This window comes from Dromiciops gliroides, chromosome 4 (genome assembly GCF_019393635.1).
Source record: "Dromiciops gliroides isolate mDroGli1 chromosome 4, mDroGli1.pri, whole genome shotgun sequence".
NCBI lineage: Eukaryota > Metazoa > Chordata > Mammalia > Microbiotheria > Microbiotheriidae > Dromiciops > Dromiciops gliroides.
In genome coordinates, this window is record NC_057864.1 from 463,901,250 (window position 1) to 463,919,126 (window position 17,877).

The following is a 17,877-nucleotide window of genomic DNA, read 5'->3' on the forward strand; positions in this document are numbered from 1 at the left end:
CTGGGTATATTCTCTTTTTACTCTAAGTTTCCCTTGGAGATCTTATCTGATCCCATGGATTCCATTATCATTTCTATGCAGACGACTCTGAGATCTACTTATCTGACCTTAGTCTCATATGAATTTCCAACCAGCTGTATGGTCCCATAGGCATCTCAAACTCAAACATGTCTAAAACAGAACTTGTTAGATTTCCTCCCAGAACATCTGAATTTCCCTATTCCTGACAAGGACATCATTGTCTTCCTGATCACCCAGAGCCCCAGTTTTAGGCCCATCCTCAGCTCCTCATTCTCACTCTCCCCAAGAATCAGATCCACCACCAAATCCTTTCTGCCTTCACCACATCTCATCCACACATCCCCTTCTCTCCATTCAGAGGGCCAGAGCCCTCCCTCAGGCCCTTGTCACCTCCTGCCCAGATAACTGCAGCAGCCTCATAACTGGTCTCCCAGCCAAAAGCCATTCTCCATCCTGATCCCTCCTCCAGGCAGCTCCCAGGAGGGTTTCTCCAAATCAGTCTGACCATGCCACCCACTCCTACCCCCACCCTTTGCTCAGTGAAGTCCAGTGACTCCCTCTTACCTCCAGGATCAAATTTTAAAATCCTGGGGGCAGCTAGGTGGTGCAGTAGATAGAGTACTGGCCCTGGATTCAGAAGGACCTGAATTCAAATTTGGCCTCAGACACTTAACACTTACTAGCTGTGTGACCCTGGGCAAGTCACTTGACCCCAATTGCCTTACTCCCCCCCCAAATTTTTTTAAATCCTTTTTTTTGTGCCAAATGTCTTTTATAAGGTGGTTTTCTCTTTCCTTCCCAGTTGTTTTACTCTTGACTCCTCTCCACATACTTACTACTCAGCTACATTTTTCTGTTTGCTCTTCCTCAAACACAACATTTCATCTCCTGTATTTTTGCCTTTGGTTTGGCTATCCCCCGTGCCAAGAATGCTCTATCCCCCCATCCCTGCCTCTTAGTTTATCCCACCTCCTTCAAAGATCAGGTCAAATCCCATCTTCTCCAGGAGGCCTTTCCCAATGCTTCCCCCACCCCCGCCCCACCAATGGTAATACTTCCCCTTATCTAATTATCTGCCATCTATTCAATATATATCTCATACCTAACTGGTTATTTTGCAGCTGGGTGGTGCCAAGGCTGGAGTCAGGAACACTAATTTTCATGAGTTCCAATCTGGCTTCAGACACTTCTGATCTATGTGACCTTGGGCAAGTCACTGCACCCTGTCTGCCTCAGTTTCTTCATCGATAAAATATGGAAGAAGACATTTATTTGATAATTTTATTGTATATTTGAAAGGAGTAGCAAGTTAGATTTGCAGTTTCATGTGCAATCATCTTTTTAATTGTACTATTATGGAAATACTTGTTATATTCCATAAATTAAAAATTAAATAAATTTTAAAATAAAAAAATGAGCTGGAGAAGGAAATGCCAAACCCCTCCCCAAGAAACCCCAAATGGGGTCATGAAGAGTTGGACAGGACTGGAAAAATGACTGAACAACAGCAACAAATCCAGTTATTTATATGTTCTTTCCCCATTAGATGTGAGCTCCTTGAAGCCAAGGACTATTTTTTGCCCTTTTTTTTTTTTTTGTATCCTCCACACTTAGCACAGTGCCTGTAACATGTTGTTCAGGTGAGTCCAACTCTTTGTGACCCTGTGGACCGCATGGTCCATAAGGGTTTCTTGGCAAAGTTACTGGAGTGGTTTGTAATTTCCTTCACCAATGGATTAAGGCAAATTTAGGTTAATTGACTTGCCCAAAGAAACACAACTAGTAAGTATCTGAGGCCAAATTTGAACTCATGTCTTCCTGATTCTAGGTCCCATGCTCTATCCACTGAACCATCTAGCTGCCTCCACCTGTAGCATAGTAAGCACTTAATAAGTGCCTTTTGACTGACTGGCATTTATTAAGTGCCTACTATGTGTAAGGGTTGCTGTGGTAACTGGAGACATAAAAACAAAAATTAATCAGGTCCTTCCCTCAAGGAGCTTACATTCTATTGGTTTGTTTTTTGTTTTTTTTTAGTGAGGCAATTGGGGTTAAGTGACTTGCCCAGGGTCACACAGCTAGTAAGTGTTAAGTGTCTGAGGCCGGATTTGAACTCAGGTACTCCTGATTCCAGGGCCGGTGCTCTATCCACTGCGCCACCTAGCTGCCCCTTACATTCTATTGGGAGAGTCAACATATGTTTATATGTAAAATATAGCAATAAAAAGTGGACCTATGATTCATAGGGAACTCCTGGATGAAAAAGCATCCTCTACCAATACATGTTGGCAACTTCTAACCTTAGAGAGATGGCTGAAGCATGGAGACATTTAGTGATTTGCTGGGATTCAACAGCTAGGATATGTCAGAGGAAGGACTTGAACTCAGTTCTTTCTGGTACCGAGGCCCCTCCCTATGGACCACACCATGCTACATTTCTTGGCATATAAAATAATGTGTAAAATAAATACAAAGTTTTGTCCTTTGGTGTCATGCTGTAGCCCAAAGTGAAGTCATTGCTGTAAAGGACACATGACTTCTGGGAGTTGTAGCTTTCCATCCTTTGCGATTGTCCTTGCTTCCTAGATTCATCAAGAGACCATGGAAATGCGAAGGAAGATACTCTTGGAAGCTCTTTTTCAGAAATGGGATAACGAAGGCTCTGGCTTCTTGGACCTGAATGAGATCGACAAACTTCTGTTTACCTACAAGGAAGGCATGGAGAAAGTATCGATGATGAAAGGTAAGGGACAAGGCTTTTCTTGTGTATTTTTTTGGGGGGGTGAGGCAATTGGGGTTAAGTGACTTGCCCAGGGTCACACAGCTAGTAAGTGTCAAGGGTCTGAGGTCAGATTTGAACTCAGGTCCTCCTGAATCTAGGGCAGGTGCTCTATCCACTGCGCCACCTAACTGCCCGTAGGACAAGGCTTTTCTTACCGGGATCTCACATACTAGCCGGGTCCCACCAATCAAAAGCTACGCTGAAAGTTTCCCAGTCCCAGTAAAGGGCTCCCTACCCAGGAAAAACACTGGTGGTTGTGGGGGAGATGGACCACAGAAGAATCCAACTCAGGGTAGGTGCAGACTGATGATTCATGCTCAAAACCCCAAAGTCTTCACCCCAAAGATTCCGCAATACTGGCACATAAGTGCGTCCAGTGCTAGGATTAGAACCCAGGTCATGATGACTCCAAGGCCTACTTGCTAACCGTTACACCAGCCTGCTTCTTGCTCATTTGGTACAAAAAGCAAGCCTAATCTAGCCTCCACCTGGGCATCCCTCATATCACCAAAGAGAGTCAAGTCTTCTTACTCAGTCAAGTGTCTCTTCTTCCCCAGTGTGGGATGAAGGGACACAAGAGGAACCACATTGAACATTTTCTTTTTTGATGCTGCTGACAGTGTTGTAAGTAAAACACTGACCCAATTGTGTCTGAAAGGGCTTCCTTGCTCTTCCCGCAGAGCTGCCACGATTCTGGGCATCCGGCAAAGTCAGGCCGTCATTTATGGCAGGAAGTTGGACAGGGAAAATGACCAGCCTCGGGTGGAGAGGAGCCCACCTGTGGGCTCTGAGAGGGCCCTGGCCACATGCCCCGAGGCTCTTACTACATTTGAAGAGCAAAAGAAGCTTTCTCTACTCATTTCAGTTTGTGGGAGGGACTCCCAAGATAGTTAATGGCCCAGGATCTTCAGTTCAGCTTCTATATATACATATAGATGTATATGTCATATATGTGTGTATGCAAATATGTACATATACACATACACATTCATATACATATATATGGGGGAGAGAGAGACAGAGAGAAAGACAGAGACAGAGAGAAACAGAGAGAGACAGAGACAGAGAGAGATGGGGAGGGAGACAGAGAGAAAGAGAGAATACCTTTTCTGGGCTCAGGATTTCTCTTTTCAGCATGGCAGGCTTCAGAGATAGCTGCCCATGGTATCTATTCTGGGCACAGTATAGCTGGAAAAGTTGCTCATGGCTTGCTTAGACAGCGGGCTGTTTCCTGGGGAGTAAAAGGATTCAATACGGGGCAGCTAGGTGGCACAGTGGATAAAGCACCGGCCCTGGATTCAGGAGGACCTGAGTTCAAATCCGACCTCAGACACTAGCTCAAACACTCAAATACTTACTAGCTGTGTGACCCTGGGCAAGTCACTTAACCCCAATTGCCTCACCAAAAACAAAAACAAAACAAAAAAACAACAACAACAAAAAAAAGGATTCAATACCTGAAAGAAAAAAATACACAGAGTTTGTGTGTCTTTGGTGCTGCATCCTTTAGAGGTGGATAGACACAAGGGACAGATCTTAGAGTGTGAATTCTCTGTCCTCGCAGGGCGGCTGATTATAGTCAAGGCGATCGGTGTGATTGGCACCATGAGCCAGTGTAAGGAAGACAGGGGTGATTATAATGCTAAATGCCATCAAGCTAAGATTCAGCGGTTCTCTGAACAACTTCTTTGTGATGTGTTCCTTCCCCTGGACTTTTTTAAAAAAGATGTTTGGGTTTGTTTCTGTGTGTGTGTGTGTGTGTGTGTGTGTGTGTGTGTGTGTGTGTGTTGAAACCAGAGTACTTTCCTGATAGGTGTGATTCCATGTGACTGTTCCCACCCTTTGCCCTTAGAGATCTAAAGATAGAAAGGACCTTAAGAAGCCACTGAGTCCACCTCCCTCATTTTATAGGTGAGGAAACTGATAGTTCTAGAGCTGGGGTGGGGGGAGGGAAACTCCATCTAGTCCAACCTCCTCATTGGGGGGGGGAGGGGGAAAGGCAATGAGAGTTAAGTGACTTGCCCAGAGTCACACAGCTAGTAAGTGTTAAGTGTCTGAGGCCAGATTTGAACTCAGGTCCTCCTGAATCCAGGGCCAGTGCTTTATCCACTGCACCACCTGGCTGCCCCCCAACCTCTTCATTTTACAGATGAGGAAACTGAGGTCTGGAGGGTGATTAGGAACATAGGATCATGGCTCTAGACCTGGAAGGTGGTGTCTTAATAGCCAAGGCGTCCAAATCTCTCATTTTACAGATGAGGAAACTAAAGGGAATAAATGTGAAGTGACTTGCCCAAGGTAGTGCAGTAGGAGGAGACAAAGTCAGGATTTGAACCCAGGCCCTTTATTAATGCAAATCTAATCCCCCTTTCCTTTCTTTGCCATGCCATGCCAAAGAAAAGGAAATATGTATAACTGATTAACAAAACAATCAAGTTTGACAATTTATGCCATATTCCCCCTCCTCTCCAATAAGGGAAGGGATGGTTTTTTATATCCTCTGTTCTCTAGGACCAAGACTGTTCATTCATTCAATCAATTCATGATAAACATTTTAAAAGTACCTATTATGTATCAAGGACTGTTTTTTGTTTGTTTGTTTGTGGTCCAGGCAATGAGGGTTAAGTGACTTGTCCAGGGTCACACAGCTAGTAAGTGTCAAGTGTCTGAGAGCAGATTTGAACTCAGGTCCTTCTGAATCCAGGGCCGGTGCTCTATCCACTGCGCCACCTAGCTGCCCCTAAGTACAGAGAATTTAAAGACATCAAATAGTGCTTGCCCTCAAGGAGATGACATTCTATTCATTTGAATTTAGTAATCTTTTAGTGCAGCTCTTGTCTACATTATTGTAATCATTGGTTTTTACTGATGTTTGGGTTCTGCTATCTTTAATCTATATCACAGCAGACAAATCTTCTCCCAAAAGCAAAGAGAGGAGTGGAGAGGCTGCTGACTCTGGAGTCAGGGCCTGGTTTTGAATCCTAGCTTTTCTATTTAATTCCCTCTCTGGGTCTCAATTTCCTCATTTGGAAAATAAGAACTTTGGCGTAGATTACCTCAAAGGTCCCTTCCATCCCTGGATCCATGATCCTTTGTTTCTCTGAAATCTTCCTATTCATTATTTCTCGTGATGCCAAGGTATTCCATGACATGCCTGCCTCTCATTCTTGACCTCATCTGTAAAAGGAGACAATGAACTCAACAGGTCATAGGGTCACTGATTTAGAGCTGCAAGAAACCTTACAGGCCATTGACTCAAATCTCCCTCACTTTTTGGTGGGAGGCAATCAGGGTTAAGTGACTTGCCCAGGGTCATATAGCTAGTAAGCGTCTGAAGCCAAATTCGAACTCAAGTTCGACTGAAACTGAGGAGTCAGGGGACTTGCCCAGGGTCACTAGAAGTCCCCTCCAGCTCTAGACCTAGGTTCCTACAAGTTGATTCCCCTCTCTGGGTCTCAGTGTTTTCTATCAAATCAGGGATTTGGGTTACAAAATCCCTTTCTAGCTCTAAATGCAATAGCAGCAGGGGAAAGTGGACCAATTAACTTGTACAACAGTACCCTCTTGTGGCCATGTCGATGGTAGCTACTCAGGTTGGTAAGAAGACTGAAATTTGATTGACATCAGTAAGGAGGAAGTTTTGGGTAGGACCAATTAAACTTCTCAAAAGGGAACATTTTAAAAGAATGATTAATCCCCGAAGGTACAGCTGATTAACAAATTCTGGCATCTCCCATTTTAAATACAAAATCTTCCTCCACACCCAGAGAAATGAGAATTGAAACTTTATTAGCATCAATGCTGAGCAACACAAGACACCTGTGTGACCTTGAGAAAAATCACTTCAGCTCTCTGAGCTTCAGTTTACCCATCTGTAAAAGAAGGGGGTTGGGGGGCAGCTAGGTGGCACAGTGGCTAAAGCACGGGCCCTGGATTCAGGAGGACCTGAGTTCAAATCCAGACTCAGACACTTGACACTAGCTGTGTGACCCTAGGCAAGTCACTTAACCCTCATTGCCCCACAATAAAATAAAATAAAATAAAATAAAATAATAAAATAAGGGGTTTGGTCTAGGTAACTCCTGAGGTCCCTTCTAGCTTTAGATCTATCATCCTATGGCACCAATCAGCATGGTGGCAGTGGGAAATTCAGAGTTATGATGGCATTGTAAAAGGACAAACAGGATTATCAAAGATAGTTCTGGGGTTTCATGACTGAGGGATTGCCAGAATACTGGAACCACCTAGTGGAGCTGGCCTCAGATTGAGGAAGGCCTTGGTTCAACTTTCATCTCTCACCCAGATTGTATTATTATTTGATTTCATATCATTATCATGTTACAGTGGCAGGGAGGTAGGTGGCAAAGTGGACAGAGCACTGGGTCTGGAGTCAGGAAGAGTTGAGTTCAAATCCAGCCTCAGCACTTACTAGCTGTGTGACCCTGGCCAAGTTACTTAATTTCTGTCTGCCTCGGTTTCTTCATCTGTAAATATGTGGATAATAATAGCATCTACCTGAGGGTTGTTATGAGGATCAAATGAGATAATTATTGTAAAGTGCTTAGCACAGTGACTGGCATATAGTAGGCACTATATAAATTACAGTTCTTCTCGATCCACTCCTTCTCCTCCTCCTCCTCTTCTCCTTTCTCCTCCTCTTCTTCTCCTTCTCCTCCTCTTCCTCTTTCTCCTCCTTTTCCTTTTCCTCTTTTCTTCTTCTCCTACCCTTTCTCCCTTTGCTCTTATTCCTTTCCTCATCCTTTTCCTCTTTTCTTCATCCTCATCTTCTTCATCTCCTCCTCCCCCTCATCGTTATCATTATTTGATGATGATGCTACAACACAGACATCAATCTCCACAGGTATGGAGGGATTCCCTCAGTGCAAGTCCCCTCCAGCAGTGAAATCACAGGTCCCAACCGAATAATAACCAAATGATTATAGAGCTAGGGAAATCAGGAGAGGGACCTGGAAACTTTAAGTAGCTATTGAGGTCAGAGCTAACAGTCCCTGAAAATGCCAAATTGTGCTCTAATACATGTTTGATAAACCTGGTTTTTGAGGTGGAACAAAAAATAAGTCTCTCAAGATAATGCGCTCCTAAACCTTGGGATAATAGGCAGTATGGCATTTGGAATTGGAGTACTTGGGTTCACATCCACCCTCTGTCACTTACCACTTGGGTAAGGCTCTCTGGGCCTCAGTTTCCCCTTCAATAAAATGGGTGAGTTGGCCCAGATGGATTCCGAGGTCCCTTCTGGCTCTGCATTTGTGATGCCATGATCCCTCCTACAAATACCGTATTCCCTAAGTTCCAGTGGAATGGAAGATGGGGAGGGGAAATAGATTCCTTGGGTGCATGAACTTTTGTTTAGCCCTCCGTCTGGGTCTCTCCCTCTTTAGCAAAACTGCACATAAAGCTACCAAAGCCCCACCCTGGCAATGAAGTGAGGTTAACTCTGCCTGAGTTTGGAAACTACATTGAGCTGGTTGTGGCCGAGCTTACTGGGAATGAAAATGAAGTCTTTGACAACGTGGTGGAATTTCTGATGATGAGCTTGAGGCGGACGCACACAGAGCAGCTCAGGAACATGGCGCGGCGAAAGTGGCTGCAGCAGATCCAGCGGGCTGCTGAAACCAGCGGGGTTTGCCTAGAGCCGGTGTACACGGCCGTCTTCAAGGCGCTATCCCAGGTATGTGGCCCCCAGGGAGCGGTCTAGGGAAGAAAGGGCTCAACTCCGCCGTGTAGAAGTGGCCTCAGGGACGCTACAGAAAAACCCATAGTGACTGCTGCATATATGTCATGTCCCTTTGTGTCCTTGGTAACTGGAGGGATGGGGGAACCACAGCCAGAGGAATCGTCAGGTTGGGGTTTGGGGGAATATAGAGGGTAGGATGGGAGGGGATGGGCCACTGGCAGACTTGGACAGAGAAAGCATTGTGGATTCCTGGAAATCCTGGCTCTGTCATTGCTTGGCCTTGCATGAGTCACTGAATCTCTGGAGCCTCAGTTTCCTTCTCTGTAAAATGAAGAATGAGGCTAGATGACCCCTGGAGTCTTCTCAAGCTTTAGCTCTATGGCCCTATGATTATCCTTGTGGGACCCAGAAATACTAATGAAAGGATAAGAACATCTTTCTTCCCTGACCTTCTCCAAAGTAAGCCTTTTCACAGGGCTTCCTTGGAACAGTCACTTAAGAAGACCTTTAACGAGCAACAGCCAGGTTCATGGCTAACCAGGAGCCCCGTTTTAAACCTCATCTTGTGTGGGCTTAGAAGACCTTTTTCTAGATTTGGCTCTTTCATCACTTAGCAGAATTACACACTCGGTTGACAAAACCACATGTTGGCCAAGAAGGCAGCGAGGGAAGAGAGAAAACAGACATTTATTAAGCACCTACTTTATGCCAGGCATGATGCTAAGTGTTTTACAAATATCCTCACAAAGATCCTAGCGGGTAGATGATGTTATTATTTCCATTTTACAGTTGAGGAAACTGAAGCAGATAGAGAAGAAGTGATTTGCCCAAGAGTCACATAACTTGTAAGGGTCTGAGGTCCAATTTGAACTCAGGTCTTCCTGACTCCGGTCCCCAGCACTTCATGCACTATGACGCCAACTAATGTGCCATTTGATTGTTGCCACACTTCACATCTGTTAAAATGAAGGGTTTGGATGAGATGGTCCTGGAGATCTCTTTGAGTTCTACCTATGAACCAATAATCAATCCCTCAATCAACAAACATTTATTAAGTACTGTGCTGAGCACTGTAAAGCTAAGTACTGGGGATACAGAAAAAGCCCCTGCCCTAGGTGAACTTACATTCTAATGTATAAATCAGAATATACAAGATAAAATGTTTCTGGGCTTTCTTTTCATCAGCTGAAAAATGAAGGGGATGGATTGAATGATCTTTGTAGTCCCACCTAGCTCTAAATCTATGACCCCAAGGGGATGTCGTCCTTTACCTCTCTACATAGAAAGTTGAGCAACAACACTTTGCAAAAAGAAAAAGAAAAAAAGAACAACACTTTGCAGCCAACTCTTCCACTTCCCCCTTAATAGTCCCATGTCTCTTGTTCACCATCCGATTTTAGAGAAACAATTAGTAGAACTGACTCAGGGACAAAAAAGAGGGGAGGCATCACCACATGGGGCAGGTCAAGAGCTGGTCTAGGAAACATCCCTCTGTTTCTAGGACGCAGAAGCACATGGCAACAACAAGAAAATCAGTGCCCACATTGCCCTCCTGGAAGAGAACAAAATAATGCCCAAGAGAGGAAAGGTCCTCCTGAGGAATGTGGCCTGCACTGTAGAAGATGTTCCATTTGTCCTGAAGCAGGTGCTTTACCGGGACATGAAAGGAATTAGGTAAGGACCCCCGGGAGGTTCATTTCCTCTCCCCTTGTGTTTCCATAGTTCTCATTCCTAAACGAAGTAGCTTTGAAACCCTCGGAACAGTCTGGGAGAGACTCATAAATCTCATGCAAAGCATTGTTCTTCACCAAAGACAGTCTAATAACCAGGTTGCTACTACACCACAAAAATCTGATTAATTAATATGTTCCATCTTCTCCTATTTTTTCCTATAATATTTCTCTTTATTGCTTTATATCTAGGTCATGTAAAGTCAGGGGGTATGCTAGTAAATGTTTTAACAACAGGATCTTCCATGGGATAGACTTTTAAGTTTAATCTGCATTAATAACATTCTTCCTATCACTTTCTTAAGTCTAATGAGCAAAACAAGAAATCAAGTCCTGATCATTAGCATTTGCAAATTTCTAAGGTGTAAATGCTCTCACAGAATATTTTTTTTTCAGGGCAATGAGGGTTAAGTGACTTTCCCAGGGTTACACAGCTAGTAAGTGTCAAGTGTCTGAGGTCAGATTTGAACTCAGGTCCTCCTGAATCCAGGGCCGATGCTTTATCCACTGCACCACCTAGCTGCCCCTCTCACTAAATATTTAACAATTGATTCTCAGGATCCCCTATGCCAGGGCTTCTTAAACTTTTCCCATACTATCTCTTTTTGCCTGATAAATTTTATTCAACCCCAGGGTATATAAGTATATAAAATTAGGTATATATGACCTTTTACTGTTGCCAAATTTTCATGACCCCCACATTCAGTTACTCAGCCTCATATGGGGTCACGACCCACAGTTTAAGAAGCTTTGCCCAATACCAATGAAATCACAGGTCTGTATGGGTTTTTTGGGGGGTTTTTTTGTTTTTTTGTTTTTTTAGGGAGGCAATTGGGGTTAAGTGACTTGCCCAGGGTCACACAGCTAGTAAGTGTTAAGTGTCTGGGGCCGGATTTGAACTCTGGTACTCCTGACTCCAGGGCCGGTGCTCTATCCACTGTGCCACCTAACTGCCCCTCTGTGTGTGTTTTTTAAGTCAGGCTATATAGACTATCATTCTTTAATTTCCTTCTCTAACACCAAATATATATTTACATACTGGGAATGGAAGATTTCCATCACTGAAATAGCCTTCTTTGGGGGAGGGGCTCCTCCTAAAAGTCTTCCTTCCCTTGGTGGTCTTCATCTTTTCTGTCCTTCAGTTTTTCAGTGGTGGATAAGGGACAGCCAATCCATGTCCCACAAGTTGAGAAGCATGGAAATATCCACTTCTGGAACACTTCCCGTCAACAAAAGGATCAGAAAGGGTCGTTTCTGGCTCTCCCTCTTGAGGATGCTTATAAGAGAAGCTTTGGGATCTTGGGAGTAGACACCCTACGGGATAGTTCCAGGAAAAACATCTTCCTAACTCATGAGATCAGCTTCTATCAGGTAGGTAGGAGAAACATTGAAACAACAACGTGAACATTCTCTACCTTGGATTGAATAGAAAGAAAAAGAAATGGAAAGAGAGGCGGAAGAGATCGACAGAGAGAGTTTGAATAGGCTAAATGCTTATCATATGCCAGGCACTGTGCTAAGCACTGTGGGTATAAATAGTCCCTGCCCCCAAGGAACTTATAGTCTAATGGGGGAAAGGTTACAACACATAAAAGGAGATCTAAGAAATTTTCAGGATGGAATTGATGCTCACCTTAGTACTAGTGCATCCAGCCTTGGTCTATCCTCTGAATCTGTGTTTCATTCATGACTTAAGGTGTCGCACCTGTGTAAATGGGAGGACTTTGTGTCCCAGTTGAACATTTATTTCTTATTTTTTTTCCTGGGCAATGGGGGTTAAATGACTTGCCCAGGGTCACACAGCTAGTAAGTGCCAAGTGTCTGAGGCCAGATTTGAACTCAGGTCCTCCTGAATCCAGGGCTGGTGCCCTATCCACTGCGCCACCTAGCTGCCCCCTATTCCTTAATTTTTGAATGAAATTAGCCAACAGGGGAGCTATTTAGTTTTGTTGGGGGCAGGGAGGGAGGGAAGCATTTTGTGTAATGCAGTAGAAGTTGAACTATCAGAAAATGAACTTACTGAAATACAAATTTACTTAAGCAAGAATTTACTTTGTGGGTTTTTTTTTTCAACCAAGTAACTAGAAATCCTTTCCATTCCCAAGGTGGGAATAAATATGAATTCCAACTTCACAAAATAGTGGTCTAACCCTTGTGTTCAGTTTTATAATTTTAGGGAAAAGAGGATGCAAAGGAGAATGAATCAATCAACAAGCACTGATGGAATGTCTGGTGTATGCCAGGCATCATGCTAGACCCTGTCAATACAAAGAGAGAAACAAAGCAATCTCTGCCTTCAGTGAGGAACTTGTATTCTATGGGAGGAAACATGTGCAAGGGCTTGCAAAATACATGCAAATTAAATTGTATGAAATTGCATTTAAGGGGAGGCATAAGCCTCTGGGAGGGTTAGGGAAGGCGTCCAACAGTCAGTAGTTCTATAGCGAAGCTCTGGGGGATGCTTGGGAGCCTGAGAAGCAGAGGTCAGGCACCAGAGTCGAGATTGAATGTTGAGTGTGAGGGACAGCGAGTAAGGCGCTTCTGCTGGACCATAGAGTACATCAAGAAGAATATGGAAGGGGCAGCTGGGTGGTGCAGTGGATAGAGCACTGGCCCTGGATTCAGGAGGACCTGAGTTCAAATGTGGCCTCAGATACTTAACACTTACTAGCTATGTGACCCTGGGCAAGTCACTTAACCCCAATTGCCTCACCGAAAAGAAGAAGGAAGAAGAAGAAGGAGGAGGAGGAGGAGGAGGAGGAGGATGAATACATCTAGAAAGGCAGGCTGGATCCAGATTGTGAAGGGCTTCAGATACCAAAGAAAGTCATTTTTATTTTGTTTGTTTGTTTGTTTGTTTTTGGGGGGGGCAATGGGGATTAAGTGACTTGCCCAGGGTCACACAGCTAGTAAGTGTTAAGTGTCTGAGGCTGGATTTGAACTCAGGTACTCCTTAATCCAGGGCCAGTGCTTTATCCACTGCACCACCTAGCTGCCCCTAAAGTAATTTTTATTTTATCCCATGGGCAATAGTGAGTCAAAGGAGCATCTTGAGCCTGGGGGTGACATGGTCAGACCTGTGCTTTAGAAATATCACTTCAGTAGCTAGAGGAGAACCAATTATTGAGAAAACCAACTCGAGTAGAGAGACCAGTAGTTCAGAGGAGTTCAGAGGAGAGTAGAGATGATGAAGGCCTGAATTAGGGAGGATATCCTATGAGTGGAGAGAAAGGATTGGATGCAAGAGGTCTTGTGGGGATAGGATCAAGACCTGGCAACTGATTGCACATGTGGGGAGAGTGAAGAATCAAGGATGACTCTAAGATGGTGGACTTGAATGACTGGCATGGTGGGCATATATATAGTGTGAGTCAGATATGCCCAAGTGTTGTACACTACTCGATAGTTTGAATATTACCATTGATCTTTCCAGTTTCCTAAGGGGGAAGTCACCTCTGATAATTAAAAATATCATGGTGCCCATAATAGCAATAGGGATACTAATAGGGTGGATCTTGTAGGAAATATAATGAGTTCTATTTTGAACATGTTGTGTGTGAGACATCTCCAAGCCATCCAACTGGAAATGTCCAACTCATCCCTCAAATTTCCAAGTATTGGGATTTTCAAATCAGACTGCCAAGAAAGGGTGCTGATGTTGGCATCAAAGATAACATAGTGCCTTTCTCAGTCAAGATGGCAGAGTGAAAAATCCAAAAGGAGCCGGGCTCCCCATATGCTTTTCAAAAAACAACAAATAGAAACTCCAAAGAAAAGAGCTGCTTTGGTTCTAATGATATTGAACAAAGTTTAGTTGAAAGCAGACATAAGAGGATTGCATGATACTCAAAGGGTTCTTTATAAAGTGAGAGAATGTAAATTTAAAATATATTTACAACTGATAATCCTGTAATAAAATTCATAAAAAACACAACCTCATAGTCTTGCAAGAAGAAATTACTAAAGGATCATTTTAATGGATTATTTTAATTTTATTAAAGCACAATACATCTAACAAAAAGGTAACTAAGAAACATGATAGAACTGTTCAAATATTAAGCAAACTCACTGAATAATGAATGCATCATTGTTTAATACATTGTTGGTGGGACTGTAGATTTACGCACATTTTGAAGCACAATATAGCACTTCCATTAATCACAGATCAATGTCTTCAGACCCGGGGATTGCATTGTAAGGTTTTGTCCTAAATATCATAAAAAGGAAAAAGTATTTATGTGCAATTGCAGAAAGCTGTGAGCAACCTCTCTCACAGTCGAGGAATAGTGGGTGCCCCTGGGTATTGTCCTAGGTCTTTATTGCCCCCTTGATAAGGGCTTTGCTCTGGGATTCATGATGTTTCTCTCTATGAAGTAAAGCAGTCATTGAAGGCTTTGATGAGGGATGGAAGATGGCTCTTTGACCAGGTGTAATTTTTTTTTGCCTTGTCCTGAGTTGTTCCATTGATGTCACATTAAGGATGACTGATTATATGCAGCCAATTTATACACTTGTGCGCTATACCCTTGGACTACACCTTTAAAAGGGAGAGCAGAGGCAGAGGGGGCATATTGAGACATGGGACACCAGAAAGGAGCCAGTTGGATAACCTAGATCTGGCAGATTGGAGGGAAGTTTCTGTAGACATATAACCTCTTCATACAACCATGTGGATCAAGAAACTAGTTGCAGTGAAGATGATGAGTGAATGCACAAATGAATGAATGAAAAGCCTTTTTTAAGGGCTTATAATATGCTTAAGGCTGTGCTAAGAGCAAAGGATACAAATTTAAAAAAACAAAACCGTCTCAGCTCTCAAGCAGTTCGCACTCTAATTGGAGGAGACAATACCCATAAAAGTTCAGCTATAAGGTTCATGAAAGGTCAGAATTCCTAAGGATGCTGTGATGGGCTCAATGATAAGGAACAGTTAATCTTAGGTGCATCAGCAGCTCATATGGCAGTGCCTGGGTCTATGGAGGGTGTCGTGATAGATCAGGTGGTAAGGCTAGGAAGACCTTAGGACAGGAGCAGGGCAGATAGGAAGGGCTGGTGGTTTTCCATCTCATTGGAAGTACTGTAGTTAATTCCCATCTCATCTAAGTGGTGGGAGCAGCCATGTTGTTATTTCTGCCTAGAAACTTCATCAAGATCTGGGCAACTCAAGAGTTAGAGAAGGAATGATGGGAATGCAAGGGGAATGGTGATATGGTCTGGGTGGCCCTAGGTTCAAGGGAAAGACCAAGGGATGGAAAAGGGAGAACTGTGCCCCAGTGATAGTTTTCTTCTGTCTTCTGGTTACCCTCAAGATGGGGTCTGGATGACCTAGGGTTCATAGAGAGGGGCAAAGGAAGGGCAAAGACTAAATGGGGAGTTCTCTTACCAAGTCTAGACTAAGTGGGGGTTAGATGGAGGTAGAGCAGAGAAAAAGCATAGGACAGAGGGGAAAAGCCCTTCACTGGTACCGTGAGTTATGTGAACTATGTAGGTCCAGGGAAGGAAACTGAATCTCTAACAACCCCAAATATTTTCCCCTTGAAAAGAAGCCTCAACCTCAGCATAGTAGTATAAGTCTGGAGGACTCTCAAGCTCCTTGGGGAAGATGGCACTCAAAGGGAGAGTTCTAGCAATACTCAATGTTATCCCCTTGTAGTTAATCTCACCTTCTGGGTGAGGGCTACAATAAGTCTGGAGTTCTAGATAGATCCCTGTGAAATTGAGCCTCACCAGCTTCACTAGAAAGGGAAAAGGAGTTGGCTTGACTTTTTATTAACTCACTTATGTGTCCTTAGAGGAGCTGTTGTGTTACATAAAGCCTTTCCTATATTTGATGTTTTGTTAGTCTGAGCATTTGCATTAGAGGTGAGGGCTCTCTTATTTAGCTTCTGTAGAGGACTAGATACAAGTCAAACTCCAACATTCCCAGGAGGAACACTGGGTAGGGACATAAGCCAAGGAGAGAGAACTCTTGAGAAGTCCCCAAGATTGAACCTGACGCATGCCAACACCAGACAGGTTTGCTTCTCCAAGGAAATGTGAGGAGACAGAGATGAGAAGAACCTCCACTGTCTGTAGACCAACCATAACTATGTTTAACCAAAACAAACCAGAAAAGACAGGAAAAAAAAGCCAAAGCCAAAGGTAGTTTGGCACTTCAGGCTGACTTGGAAAAGAACCATCCTCTAGGTGCAGTTCCAAGAAATGACCAGCAGAGGGCAAAGCAAACTAGCAGTTGCCATTCTTTTCTCAGATTTTAATTGCTTTTTGCAGAGATGCACTTAGTGCTTTTGAGCATTGGCGAATGGGTTAAAAGTATCAGGATAACTGTTTGTCTTCTTTTAGTTTTTAAAAAATCATTTTTAATTTTATACAAAATACAACATGAAAATATATTCAAAACTATTTGTAACAAACGACACGTTAATATAACCATAGATCACACACACACACACACACACACACACACACACACATATATATATATATAGAGAGAGAGAGAGAACTGTACATACATTATCTCATTGACCCATATAACAACCCTATGAAGTTAGTGCTGTTTTATCCCCATTATGAATGATGAGAAATGTGAGGATTAAAGGGATTAAGTGACTTATCTTCAGTCAGAGTTAAGATGGCAAGTTTAGTACTTTTCCCACTATACCTAGAAGGAAACTTAGAAGTTATCTAGTCCAACACCTTTCTGGTACTAAGGAAAAAACTGATGCCAAGGTAAGGGAAGCAACTTGTTCAAGCTCATACAGCTAGATAATGGCAGGCTAGCATCTCTCCCCTCCCTCTCCCTCTCCCTTGCCCCCTCCCTCTCTCCTATAACCCAGGCTTCCTTGTTTCCAATCCAAAAATCTTTCTATTACATCACTCTGCCTCCTTCAAAGCTGGCTAATAGAGCAAGGTATCAGGAAAAAACAAAAGAGACTTTGGAATTTAAAATAATTCAACAGCAAATGTCAAGTAATATAAACTTCAGCACTAGTTTGGTCTGACACGATTGGCATCAAAGACATTCTGTGGATGTTGGTCTGATGATATTGGTTGACACACCATCTAATAGGAGAGGCAGCTCAACATATAAGAGATAGACCTGACCTTGGGTTCAGGAAGATCTGGGTTCCAGTCCTGCCTCTAACACTTTAATTGTGTGATTCTGAACGAGTCACCTAACCTCTTGTTTCCTCAAATAACCCTATAAGTCACAGAAGAGTTGTCAGCTTTAATTGGCATTTCATTAGCAGTTTAGGGCATTTTTACATTTGGAGTTCTTTGTGCTGATGAAACTACAGATCCAGACAGAAACCGTATACATACTAATACATGCACAGCTTATTGAATTTTGGTCTACATTTTGTTCTCACTTGTCCATTTACATTTTAATATATATTACATTGATATAATATGAAACAATATATAATATTGTAATAACATATGTACAGAATTATACATACTATATGTTATTTTACATAGGATATATACAATATTATACATAATATATAGTATTATATATAAATATGTATCTGTGTGTGTACTTTTTATATGGTCATAGTCACTGTGCCTAAATTCTAATTTGCTTTCATGCAAATTTGTTTTTGTGTCTGTCTTTACATTTTTCTTTGTATTCTTCATATTTGGGA

At 42.9% G+C, this 17,877-nt stretch overlaps 1 protein-coding gene across 1 annotated transcript in view; it reads left to right on the plus strand.

The window, feature by feature from the left end:
• EFCAB5 (EF-hand calcium binding domain 5) overlaps window positions 1-17,877 on the plus strand; it is a 139,848-nt gene that overhangs the window by 100,609 nt on the left and 21,362 nt on the right. Inside the window, exons 12-15 of the mRNA XM_044005291.1 lie at window positions 2,608-2,764; window positions 8,206-8,495; window positions 10,003-10,175; window positions 11,374-11,602. Coding sequence (XP_043861226.1) covers window positions 2,608-2,764; window positions 8,206-8,495; window positions 10,003-10,175; window positions 11,374-11,602 — 849 coding nt within the window. The remainder of the gene's footprint in view (window positions 1-2,607; window positions 2,765-8,205; window positions 8,496-10,002; window positions 10,176-11,373; window positions 11,603-17,877) is intronic.